Source organism: Pinus tabuliformis, chromosome J (genome assembly GCF_031772625.1).
Source record: "Pinus tabuliformis cultivar Carrire ecotype Pingquan chromosome J, CPIR1, whole genome shotgun sequence".
NCBI lineage: Eukaryota > Viridiplantae > Streptophyta > Pinopsida > Pinales > Pinaceae > Pinus > Pinus tabuliformis.
The window spans coordinates 1,055,658,746-1,055,672,239 of NC_142295.1; the positions used below are offsets into that span (position 1 = coordinate 1,055,658,746).

General features: G+C 34.7%; 1 protein-coding gene across 1 annotated transcript; it reads right to left on the minus strand.

Annotated features, from left to right (window-relative positions):
- Positions 1-4,967: 4,967 nt before the first annotated feature.
- On the minus strand, positions 4,968-9,293 carry LOC149230579 (laccase-4-like). Its single transcript, XM_089376094.1, has 6 exons — positions 9,147-9,293; positions 8,840-8,991; positions 8,085-8,329; positions 7,825-7,956; positions 5,555-6,538; positions 4,968-5,398 (listed from the first exon to the last, which is right to left on the minus strand). Exons 1-6 carry the CDS (start codon positions 9,261-9,263, stop codon positions 5,268-5,270), a joined length of 1,761 nt encoding a protein of 586 aa, XP_089232220.1. The 5' UTR covers positions 9,264-9,293; the 3' UTR covers positions 4,968-5,267.
- Between the last annotated feature and the right edge of the window lie 4,201 nt (positions 9,294-13,494).

Below are 13,494 nucleotides of genomic sequence, written 5' to 3' on the forward strand. Positions count from 1 at the left end.
CCAGTGTTAATCCATATTGTTGTTTCAGCAGCTCAGCCTTGCATATTTCACTTCCAATTAAGCTGCCATGCAGCAACACTCATTACATATTGACTTAAAATTATTATGGTTAATTTTACATAAATTGTTATTATTTAACGGGCATTTTATTTGTTATAGGGTATCTTGGGGTATATGATGTTTAGAATTTTTTTTTAATGACCGTCTCTCTCAATGTGTTTGGAAGTGTGCAAAACTTATTTTTTATGGTTTATTTTTATCTCAAAACCTCATTAATACTTTATTTAGAAATTCAAGGAATTAGAAATATATATAGTTGCAGAGAAAGTAGGACTGGCCAAAGGCAGGACTAGCCAAAGGCGTGAGCAAATGGAATATAGTTGCAGAGAAAGTAGGGCTGACCAAAGGCCCTTATTTAGAATTTCAAGGAATTAGAAATATATATAGTTGCAGAGAAAGTAGGACTGGCCAAAGGCAGGACTGGCCAAAGGCGTGAGCAAATGGAATATAGTTGCAGAGAAAGTAGGGCTGGCCAAAGGCGTGGGCAAATGGAATAGACAAGTCATAGTGCTCACTTATCTCACAAGTCACAATGGATTTTAAGCGGATTCTCCTGGATAAGACAGCAGAATCTGGAATCCATATCCAATCAATTAAAATGATGAATAGAGACCATAAATGCTATTGATTAGGGTGATGCAAGTTAATCCATGGTTTTTACCCATCTGCATTAATTTTTATGCAAGCAACACAATTGGAAATTGTTAGTGATGTAAAGAATTAATTATCCAGGCTGTTTGTTTTCTATTGCAAACCATGCTCAAAAAAGGGTGCGAAGACTAAAGGAAGAGGACAGGGAACCGACTCGCCAGGTAATGGAAAGAACGCTAGAAATGAACCAGACCGTTCTCTAAATACCAAAGGAACAACAAAGACGACAAAGCCACGCCGACTGATTTTTTAACACTAATCATTTGATTATTAAAATAAATGGAAAAATATTTGCAATTCGAAGATCAAATTATTTTAAGATAGAAATGTGATTACACTAACTTGTTTTTAGTGGTCGTTGGCAGTTTGTAAGCGTAATAGATGTTTTTGTTATATTTATAAAACATAAACATCTATTAGGCTTACAAACTGTGTTACATCATTTACAAATTGCGTTATATGGCATATATTTATTGTTTTACAAAATAAATTATATATATATATATATATATATATAGATATATATATATATATATATATATATATATATATATATATATATATATAGAATATATATATATATATATATATATATATATATATATATATATATATATATATATAACAATTAAAAAGTATGTTTTATATTTCTACATTGTAACAATGACTATTATACTATATAGTTAATTAGTTTTTCATTGACACTAAACTTTCTGAAATACATGATATAGTTAAAAGTTTCGTTGTTCATTCTGAAATAAAAGTTAATGAATTCGTTGTTCATTCTAAAATACACGAATTTGATATTCATAATGCAGAATTGATTTTTTAATTTTGTAACTTATTCGAAAAGTCTATTGAAAGCTCTTGAAAAAGAAAGGGCAGCATTGATTTCTTTCGCTGTCTCTGTGCATTTTTATCTACAATATGCCAGACTCTTTTATATAATTGTTCATTTAAGCCTATAGCATACACATAATATCTAATTCTTTTAACTTCTCTGCATCACAGTCTCCAGTGTTTCTGAATAAAGACCTCGCAGGAAAGAGCTGTAGTTTCTCTGCGCTCTCTTCCAAGGACAGAATCAATAGTTCCCAAATTCTCCAGAGAACAAATTACACACTGAAGTTGTTTTATCCTAGAAAGCGTGACTGTTATGTGAATGAGCAAAGTTGGTTTAGATCTGAAACATGAGTGCTTAAAAGATTAAGTTTATGAAACGATCAATACCCCAAACATTCAACTTCTATAACATATTAAATTGATACAACAATATATGGAATAACTGGATTATTAAACTACATTTATTAAGATTTGTAATATAAAGATTTAAAATATTCAGTCTACATAAATAAAAACTACTTATTAAAAAATAACAAAAAAATTATATATCACAAATATTATATAAAATTTCCAAAATAAAAAATATATATATCTAATTCGCCATAATTACACTTATATAAAAATAAAAGTTCATCACTCTTTCTATTTCATTTGAAGAGTACACCCATGTTCATTTTGAAATATTAAATTATATAATTTGTATTTAATAATTAAACTTGTCCAACACACTGGGCGTTGTTTTATTACACATTCAAGTGAATTATGCGATTGTGTGATTGTTTTCTCTGTTCTGAATAAGATGCCTTTGTGATAGCCTTCTATGAACGCATTAAATTAATATGAAAATTGTATTTCCTTTGAAATTCGATTAAGTGAATTATGCGATTGTGTGATGCAGACAGCAAGATCTTTCAACGCCATGCAGACAGCAAGATCTTTCAGGTAAGGTAGCAAGTTTGTTCGACGAAGGCAGGTTTTTAGCGAAACAGAAAGTTTAGACATGTTGCACAGAGCGTTTGTATTCTGTTGTTGTGGCAGACCCCGGCAGGGACTACCGGCGTTTGTATTCTGATACAAGTGCTGCATGCAGCCGGTAGTCCCTGCCTAACCATATAATATGCCATTTGTTAAGGCTCATAACCGTTTTATACACATGGTATCCATGGGAGGGTTAGAAGTCTAGCAAAAACCCTATTTTAGGATATCATGAACAAATCACTTTTATCTTCACGTTAGGATAACTTCACACAAAGTTTGGGGTGAATTGAGAAATGTATGACGTGTAAACTAAGGAAGAGAAAGTCAATTTAGGAATTAAGTTGAATGTATTTGGTACAACGGAAGCAAAATTCTTTTATTTCCTCAAGTCGTACCTGTAACGATTGAAAATAATATAGGGGATTAGTATGTTTAGGTACGAGGTAAAGAGTCAAAAGAGGCTATTTATGGAAACCAAAAAAAAAAGACTTGCAACAGAGAATAATATCTAATAAAGAGCACATAAATTTCCTTCCTCCTCAACCTGGGGATATCAAGATAAAAACATTAGTAATATAAAATAAGAAGAGTAATATTTGAATGTAAAACCATGGAAGCGAAATATGTGGAAATATTGAGAAATAAAATTGTTTAGATACATGTTGAATACAACCATATCTCCGGGTAAATTGGCCCATTCAGGTACGCATAAACAAAATAAGATTAGTAAACTAAACAAAATAAGATTAGTAAACTAAATTATAACTTAAGATCCCTCTCTCTACATAAGAAAAACATAAAAATTGAATGATCCTAATTTATAAAGGTTAAAATGGAAACCAACATTAATTTAGTGTTAGGGTTTCACTACATGTAAACCCTATTCGTACGAAGAAATAAAATTGAAGAAAATACATAACTAGTCTGTAGTAGGATAGAAAGAATTCAACACTACAATAATGGAAGAAATTTTGATAATTAGTGAAAAAGTATGCCACTCTAGCCATTGTGTGCTATCGTGCTCTACATGACACTGAAGATATGTTTGATATAATCAATTAATATGGTTTTGAGACAAATTAGACATTGCAGGGCTTTGAGCCAAATTAAACCCGAAGATTCCGGAAGATCCCAACATTAATTCATAACATTTTATGTAAATTTAATAGGCATCAAAACACATTTTATCCAAAGTTCACTCACGACCTTGCCATGCAATTGTGTCACCGCCTTGCTGCCACCTCTGAGCTACTCGCTGCCACCACCTCTCAGAAATTGGACACCTATCATAAAAAATAAACTCTTAATCCCTGAAATACCTATTATACTAATTGCGAGAAAATTTATATGCCAATATGGATCTCGCTGGCGTATGCTCAGACGCATATCTAATAATGAACTCTTCTCTGTCAAGCGGCTAGAAGCTCTACAAGATCTCAGAAGAGATCAAGCACATCGAATGATTCATCAGATTTTTGAAAGCTCCCTGAAGGGATCAGAGTGTGTGAATATCGGACACATTGCATTCCACTCCGCGTTTAATCTGATAGGGAACATGGCCTTTGGTAAACACATGTTCGATTCTAACTTACGAGCATCTGAAGATCTGAAAGACGCTATTTCGAGAATGATGGTTCTACACGCCGCTCCCAATTTGGCCGACTATTTCCCGTGTCTTCAGTTCTTGGATCTACAGGGTGTTTATCGTAATATGGTAATCTGCAGGAAAAAGTCGTATGCTGTTATGGATAAATTCATAGAGGATCGCCTCGCAAAGAGGAGCAAAAACAGTGACACAAGTGATGATGGAAAGAAGGATCTCTTGGACGTTTTGCTGGACATGAGAAATGATGAATTTACTCTCCCTGACATCAGGGGCTACTTAAGTGTAAGTCTTTCGCTATCTCTTCTGGCTATTATACCCACACAAATCCTATCGAATTGCGAAAATACTAATAAACAGAGTCTGATTTATAATTTCTTTTGCAGGATATCTTTGTGGCTGCAAGTGATACGACCGCGGAGACTGCGGTAACTAATTGGGACTACAACAACTAAATTATACAGTGTAGACAGAAAACACTTAAAATTGTTTAGAGGGAGAACAAAATTCTCCCATTCCGAAATATATGAATACAGATCGAAAATTGACCAGGTGTGAAAGTAAATTGCTAAAAAGTCTGTAACTTACTAGCAGCGAGCTTAAATAATACTGAAGCCGGAATTCTACTTGATATATTTGAACCAGAATTCTTCTTGATATCTTGCACGCAGTTACTCCGGAAAACTCCGACCAAAAAAATATTCGCACCTATCTAAAACCTAGAATCAGCACAAAGAACTGTAAATTCAAAACCCCATCTAGAAGTCGTCGGGAATCTTGTAATAGATAGATATCAGCAAAACACAAAAATTGTAGCCAAGCTAAATAGTGTTATAATTTGGATATAACACAAAATTCCGAAATACGAACTGTGGAATATTACATCTCTCAAATACAATTGTGGTGGGAAGGTCATGGCCAATGCCAAGGAAATGGAACCTATATCACACTCTTCGAAGATCAAGCTAGGTTATGCAAATATACACACATTTCTCAAATACGACACTAGTGGGATGGTTATGGCCAATACTAAAGAAACTGATCTTATGTCGCACTCTTCAGAGATCAGCTTATGCAGTACATAGATATACAAACTGAATGAATTAAATGACATGATATGAATATATATTTTCTAGCAGGGAGGAAGGTCAGGTGGAGGAGGAAGGATTGATTGGGAGGGTCCTTTGCCATTTTTCACAATCCAAGCCATCTTCAGTCCCCATGATGTATGAACTTCTAAATGGCAGTGCATGAACCAGACACCTGCAACAATAGATAAAATCTTAGATATTCAATGTAGTTTTGTAGGTATAAAAAATTTCTAAATGCATTTTCCCTAATTCAAATGGTTTGGTTTCTATACAGAAATTTGATATGTTTCTAGTTAATAACATTTCAATAGTGGTGATGGATTATTACCTGGATTGTCAGCTCTAAATCTTAAGGCCACCCAACCACCTGAAGGCACTCCAACAGTGTTTCTTTCTGCAGGATCAACAAGGTTAAACTTTGGGGAATCTTTTGTCTCATTATAATTTCCAAAACCTTGGCCTACAATGAAGAAATTGAAGCCATGCAAATGGATGGGATGGCTCTCAGCACCAGCAATGCTGGTGTCCTGCAGAACCAACTGGACAGTGGTGTTGAAGGGGATGACTTTTGCCCTTGTTCCGTTCATAGGAGTTGTGACATTTTTGGGAGGATTGCCTGTGTAGTTGAATGGGAAAGGAGGGTTATCTGGGAAGTTGGTCTTATAAATTCCCTTCATTTTTCCTGTGTAGTGTGATTGCAGAAGAGCAACAGTGGGCATAACAAAGGAAATATTGTTAATGGATGCAGTGAATTTGGTTCCATTGACTCCCTGGCATTTCTGACCCTTTGGACATGGATTCAACCCAAGACTCACTGTGAAATAGAACTTTCTGTCTACTGTCTGTGGAACCAAGGCTGGGTATTGTGCATTGGCTAAGCTTTTGATCTTAAGGGTAAAGTTGGTGGCAAAAGAGGTATCGTTAAAGACCGGGAGCTTTGGCATTAGAGCATTGGTAAAATTAGACGAAGAATTTAGATGAGAGGTGTTGAAAAGCACATGTTTAGAGTAGGTCAAAATCCCTGCAAGTGTAGTGTTATCAAATGTGCCTTGCCCTGTTGCATATGGACTGGCTAATATGAAGAATTGTTTGCCCTTGTAGTCCGATGCAGAAGCAGTTAGCAAGACGTTGGTTGTCTGGCCGGGCGCTATCAAAATGGTGTCTGTTGTCACAGGTTTGGTATACACCGCATCCACCTCAACCACAGTCATGGTATGGTTGGCGATGGTCAGGAACAATTCATCATTGAGAGCAGCATTAATTATTCGAAGAAGATATGTCTTCCCAGGAACAACGTTCAGAATGAATGTATCTGCATTTCACATCGTCAGCTATCTTTTGTCAAATACAAAAATAATACTAACCAAATAAAAACAAACTAGACCAGATCATGTTTTCATGGAATACAGATTTGCAAGAGCCAATTTTTCACTCACAGACAACTTTTTATATTGTAAAATTATGTATTTGAAATTATTGAAATTATGTCACATGGAGTTATTTTTTATGATTGGACAAAATTTGTTATCTCCCCCACTTAAGTTCAATCCCCTACAAGTAACATGATAATGAGAAATATTATCATAATGACCACATGCTTATGAATATTATCATATTGACTGAGTTGTATTGACCATCACTCTAAGAGTGTGTCCACTGAAATTATATACAAGTTCACCAAAAAAATATTAACATAGAACAGAAAATATATATTAGTATTGTAAAATAACATGTTAACATCACATAATTCACACCGAGGCAAGACACTCCATCACCTTTTTGACACTTCACCACCTTTTTCATATTATGACAAGGGAATCCCCACTTTTGATGTTAGTATAAGTCATGGCACTGCAGGACTTTTATACCTAAAAATCGATTTTCAAAATTCAATAATATGCAAGACCTACTTTAAGCGTAACATGTTTTTTATATCAACTTTGCTTGCATTTCAAAAAAATCATCGTTCATATAGATTCGAAGCATTTCCAGTTTTCTAAGATTTTGGTAGACTAAAAGCCCCTCAAATTTGTTAGATGATGTAAACTATGATTATGGTGAAACCATGGTTTCCACCCAATTGACCTAAAAATAATTGCAATATTGATTGAAAAGATCTGTGATCATTTTGATGCATTGAATTTAGATAATGTACCATATTACTGGAATGGGAGTTTTCTGCATTGAATGTGGAGGATATGTTTGGGTGCATTGAATATGGAATGGGATGGAAACTGATATGCAAGATACCATAACTCAATGTTGCATTAAAACTGGGTGTTGATGGACTTGAGGTGAGCAATGTTGCATTAAAACTGGGATTTGAATTTAGCAATTTTCACCGGCTAGGTTTGATCTGATAAAGTTATTATTATAAAATAAGAAATATTAAAGGCTATGCAGTAAATTAATGACTGGTTTATTAACTTTATATTTTGTTTATTGAATATTTTTTTGTTTTCATGTAAAGACAGTAAACTAATCATTAACATGATGCTTAAAAATTAGAAATCTGAAATGCGAGATTAGCAACTTTGACATACAAGGGAAACATGATCGGGTGATTATAATATAAGCGTAAGAAATTGAAAATCTAACCATTAATGGCTGAGCAGTTGTAGAGAGGTCCAGGATGTCCATTGATAGTGTAGCAATCCGAAACGTTAGGACCACCTCCAGTTTGCATAGCCTGATTAACGACATTCTCAGTATCTGCATTCCACCATTCCCCTGCAATATAGAATGAACTCAAACAATCAATAAAATAACTATATAAAGAAATCATTGGCCAGAAAATAATGAAAAGTTTATAAGAAACATTGTTTGATCACTGGCATGATGCATATAGTCATGTCTACCGAGAATCATAGGGACTTCTTTGTATGGCTTTGGAAATGGATAAGGAACATGGCGTTTAGGATAGATGATGAAAGCGCCATGTACGCTCGCTCTTAGCCAAGAGATGTGAGCGTGCCACCAGAGAGTTCCCCTCTGTCCTGTGACAGTGAAGTTATAAACATAAGCCTGTCCCGTTTGAATTGGGCATTGGGTTATGTAAGCAGGGCCATCTGCCCAACCAGACCTCAATTGTCGAACTCCATGCCTGCAAATAACAAATAATTAGCATTAGCTATTCATTAATTGAACTAAGATCAAGCAACTCCGTATATTGAGTTTAGATTGTATGGGTGGTAGAAATCATCCATATTCTAATTGTAGATTTGGGGAATATTGTTCGACCCCCCATTTTATGTAAGATTTTAAGATATTCCTAAAATCTAAGATATTCCTAAAATCTGCTATCGAAATAAGTTCAGTTCCAATATATCAAATGTATTTGGTTTTTAAGCAAAAATGCTTGGGATATAGAAGCAAGATATTTATGTTTTTGGAAGAAAGTTAAGACATTATTGAAATGGTGTATCGAATTATGACAATGCACCAGCAGAACAGCATTGAATTCATTTATTTAGGTTCCATTATTTTTTCTTTACCAACAAAGTTAAAAAAGGGATAACTAGAACAATGGGTACATGAGTATGTGTGTACCAGTGAATTGAGACATTGTTTTATAACTAGAACAATGCGGGTATGAGTATGAGTATGTGTGTACCAGTGAATTGAGACATTATTGCTAACATGATTATGAACTTTGATGATGACTCTATCTCCCTCACGGACGACTACTTTAGGTCCAGGAGATTTGCCATTGACTGTAATCAATGGCTTTGTGTGGCAGAGACGAGTAACGTTCTTCAACCTCACCTGCACAACTTCCCCACATTAAAAACCAAACCAAACAGGAAAAGTCTACATCAAACAAATAAATAAATAGATCTGTTCGACACAGTACTGCAACTAATGATGATAATGATAAGAAATATAATCTATGTTGCAAGATTCTGATCTCAGTATCTCACATGGAATGAGTAATGTCTGGTCGTTTTCCCTGCAACAAGTTGAACAACAAGTAGTACAACAAGCAACTGAATAATCAGCTTTATTCCGTACTCTGCTCTGGCCATGGGCGCCATCATGTTGAGCTGTGTGAATGAACTAAACTTACTTCTGTCACTGATCTCAGATGGATGACAACAGCTGAAATGGAAGAGATATAAATATAGCGATTGACTGTATGGAGTTTGGCAGGTAAATGGTATTGTGAGAAGTACAATAGACTTTATTTTGCTTATTGGTGAGCTAATGGAGTAGTAAACAAGTGAAATGGAAAACGAGTCCACGACACACACCAACAATTTAAAATTCTTTTTTACAATGTGCAGGTGTACCAAACTCCATGATTGTCGTCAATCGAAAGCATATCTTAGGTGGCCGACCTTTCTTCTCAGCTCTGCAACTAATTATTGAGCCATGTCTCAACGACCACAGTCAATATCTCATTGCCATCGTTCACTAATGATTTGGTTACGTTTTGTGTGCACACGTTTCCACCGCGATGCTATGTTCATGCAACTTTTATCTTCTGTGGATGTTTATGTTTCGCCTAGTGATTTGATACTTAACGACAACATGGTCCCTCCGGGAAGACATCAGAAAGTTGGATTCATTTTATGTTGGTGCGGCTCAAACCTCGGTGGAGACATAAGGTTTTGATGGGGCAGCTACACGTCCATATATGCATGGTCCACCTCAAAAGTTTCCAGTAGGCTGGAAGATAAAGTACAAGATATCGGCTTAACGGGATTGCAGTGGGTGAGGGAAAGAACGGAAAATTCTATACGCTTCCTTAACATTTGTTTATGCTCATTCTTGTTTGTACTTACTACTAGAATTTTGTTTGGTAGCTATATTTTTTTAATTATATTTAAATTGCATTTTTACCCGCATGTTATATTAGATCTCACATTAGTCTTAATGGTTAGCTAGTGGGTAGAATCAGTGTAGTTTAAGCATTTTTTTGTTGAGTAAATATGAAGTGACCTCTTTAAAGCAATTTTTCTTGGTTTTTTTTGGTTTGGCTGAGTCAATATGAAGTGATCATTTATGGTAATTTTGTTGGCACATATTTGTAGACTGTGAACCACAAAAAAAAAAATGATATATCTCACAATATCAACATAACACAAACTCATACAAATTAACTAAATTATGATTTTTTTTAAATTATTATTATTTGTAAAAATATATATATATATATATATATATGAGTTAAACATATATATTTAAAAGAATATGTAACAAGAAAATACAATAAAACGACAATAAGTAATAATAGTTCAATGAGATTATGAATATGACATTTTTTTAATTAAATTGAAATACAAAAAGGTCACAACTCAAATCTCTATTCAAGTGATATTTCATGCCTCTTAAATCCCTACCATATATATAATAATCATTGAAAAATCTGAATTAAATATTTGGAAACTTTATTTTAAAAATAGACACTTTTGTTTGTTATAATTAAATTGTATTTTTAAACGTATAAGCACATTCAACATTCTAAAAAATTGTTGGTATACTTGCATTGTGTAATTTTAGTAACTGATATTTGCAATTTACAATTTAAATCATTCTTCTAAAGTCCGGCAAGATTTTAAACAAAGTTGGTTGAAAAACACTAGAAAAACATAAACCTATAATGCTTATACTAAGTTAGGAATCATTTGAATGATAAGGAACCTCTTTGAAATTATGCTTAAATAGTAAGCTAGTAATTATGTGACTGGTCAGGAAGCTCTTTGAAATTACAACTTTTCAAAGAAATTTAAATGTTATAAGTTTTTGAATTTTTCCAACAGCCATTATTAGAATTATTCCATGCAATTGTGGGTGAAATTTCAATTTTACATATTTTAAATTCTATTTTTGAATGTATAAATAGATTCACTAGAAAATTCTTTAGATATTTGGATTATGTAATAGCAATTGTAACACTACCTTCCACCCCCTTGAACCTTCCAAGCTGAATGAGAGGTGTTACTTTATCCTAACCTGACCTCCATGGTCTCATTATGGAAATGGGGTTACAAAATTTCCCTCCTCTCCAATGTTAGCGAAAATCAACTTTGGACTACACTATCACACACAACTCGTTGAGATATTTTCGTTGATATAAAATTTATCAAAATCCAACACCTGAATCAAAAGTTGTAGCCATTTAAAGTCTGACTATTAATACTTGCCACATCAGTAAGCAATTCCATGTGGATCCTCCCATTAGCCTATATGGGGCTTCCACTGCGCCACCATGCCCTCTATGCCTTCGCCTTAGTCCTTTGGCATTACCCAACCAATCCTTCGGGGTGCAAATTTCATGTTATATGATGGGAGTATTTCTCGTCTCATGACTCCCATCTCCTAGGATGCTACAAGGTTTCATCCAGTTCAAAGTCTCAGACCGTGACAGGAAATATTGGTGTCAATTACTATGTTGTCTCCCATTTCCTCGGTATTTGTCAACTATGGCCTTTGCATAAAACATTGGCATCGCAAGGGATCTCTCCTAGGGTGAAACAGACACTTCCTCGTCTATTGCTGGGAATTTTTTGGTTCCTTGGCCCCATCAATCACAGCCTATCCTTTGGATGTGCACTTTGAACCTCTCGAGGTCCACGACCCGCAATGACAATTTTCTCCATCAAGTGCCAAGAAGATTTCTTGTCCCTCGGTTTTGTTAATCGCAACTTGTCCTATAAATTACACATTTGAACCTGTCAGGATCTGCAACCCTCGATGACAATATGGACATTAAGTAATAGGTTTGCCTCTCGTCAAACACCTCATTATAGTTAGCAACTTTCTCAGTCTGCCTCTTGCTCCTTCACTGTAACAACCAATAACAGGGTTCATTAGCTCCCACAATTGGAGTTTTTCAACCCCGTGACCTCTTGCTCATGGGCTTTACATGTCAGTCCTAAGGGGAAAATAATGCATATTTTCTCGACGTTATTCATAGGTCTCCTCGACCTTTACCCAGGTCATTCAAGCATTCACACAAGCTTATAAGATGAAAATGAGCATACAAGCAATTGACTAGCTGATTAACCATCAACATGAGCATGTTAATACATAAACCATTCACGAGGATAATAAATGATCCATGTTGGAACATCTTGGCATTACAAGACTTATCAAGCCTTTGCAAATGAGATAATCACCCACAACACATTTCATTACAATACTTTTCATTCTAACAGACACATATAAGCATTTCTATTGAAATCCACTCAACCAATACTATATAGTGACATAAGTAATCATTGCGTTACTTAGACAAGCATGACAGTGCAAGAAAATCACTTATTATGATTATATAGAGATCTCAACACCTTCTGAGTGTATGAAATCCTCTGGATTCACAAACTCATGCAATGTACTAAAGCAAAGGACAAGAATATACTTCTACTTTCAACCAACGGAAGCCAATAAATCGATGAAAATGATATGAAAAAAAAAGAAGATAAATCAATGGCACATAACACAAGATGTATATGGAAAAGCCATTGCTCAAAACCTTGCTATCTGTGTTGTAGATATCAGAAATATGAGTGAAGATACAAAGCTTGTTCTCACTAGAATAATTCCGCACAAGTATGCTCAACTCTCTAGCTCAAGCCAAATCTTTAGCATATTCATCAACTCTCCAAGCCTCTAATCGCTTGCGTAATTCCTAGGATGAATAGCCCATATTTAAAGGGAATTCATGCTTCCAAAACTGCGTAACCCAAACATAGGTCATTCTCTGATTGCATGCATGATATTTACAACTCAGTAAACCACACAACTAATAGTACAATGTCCCTGCTCTCTAGTCTCAACTGGGTCTTTCTCAAAATCGACATGGATGAGTTTCTTTTGAGGGAATCTTTAGTTAACTAGAGTGACACTTGTGGATGCACTAGTGCACCACTGACTGTTAACTCTCTATTAGTTCCAAAAATAGTTTGGAACTAATTTAACTAACATAACTCAGTAAACTAAGTGATCTAATTACAACTGACAATTAAACTCATACTAGACCCCTAAAACTTAGGGAGGACATATACATGACTTCATAAATACTTCCAACTCAAAATTCCTAAGCTAACTAAGTTAACTAAAATTAATTAACTATTTACAAGTTGCTATGAGAATAGAATTCGATTTTAATTCTCAGTTTAATTCAAGGACAAATTAAACTGGAATTTCTTGTTTCCATTTATCAACACTCCCTCTCAACAAGAAAGGGATTGTCAGTGACCCAAATCCTGTCTCTATGAAACTCAAATTTACATCTTGACAATGCGTTTTTCAAAATGTCAGCAT

Bases quoted from the DNA above. Each gene is read 5' to 3' on its own strand.
- LOC149230579 (XM_089376094.1), bottom strand. From the start codon at position 9,263: ATGATGGCGCCCATGGCCAGAGCAGAGTACGGAATAAAGCTGATTATT. The intron at 8,330-8,839 runs GTACACACATAC...TGTTATTTGCAG, and splicing joins AATAATGTCTCAATTCACTG to GCATGGAGTTCGACAATTGA. The intron at 5,399-5,554 runs GTAATAATCCAT...CTATTGTTGCAG, and splicing joins ATTTAGAGCTGACAATCCAG to GTGTCTGGTTCATGCACTGC.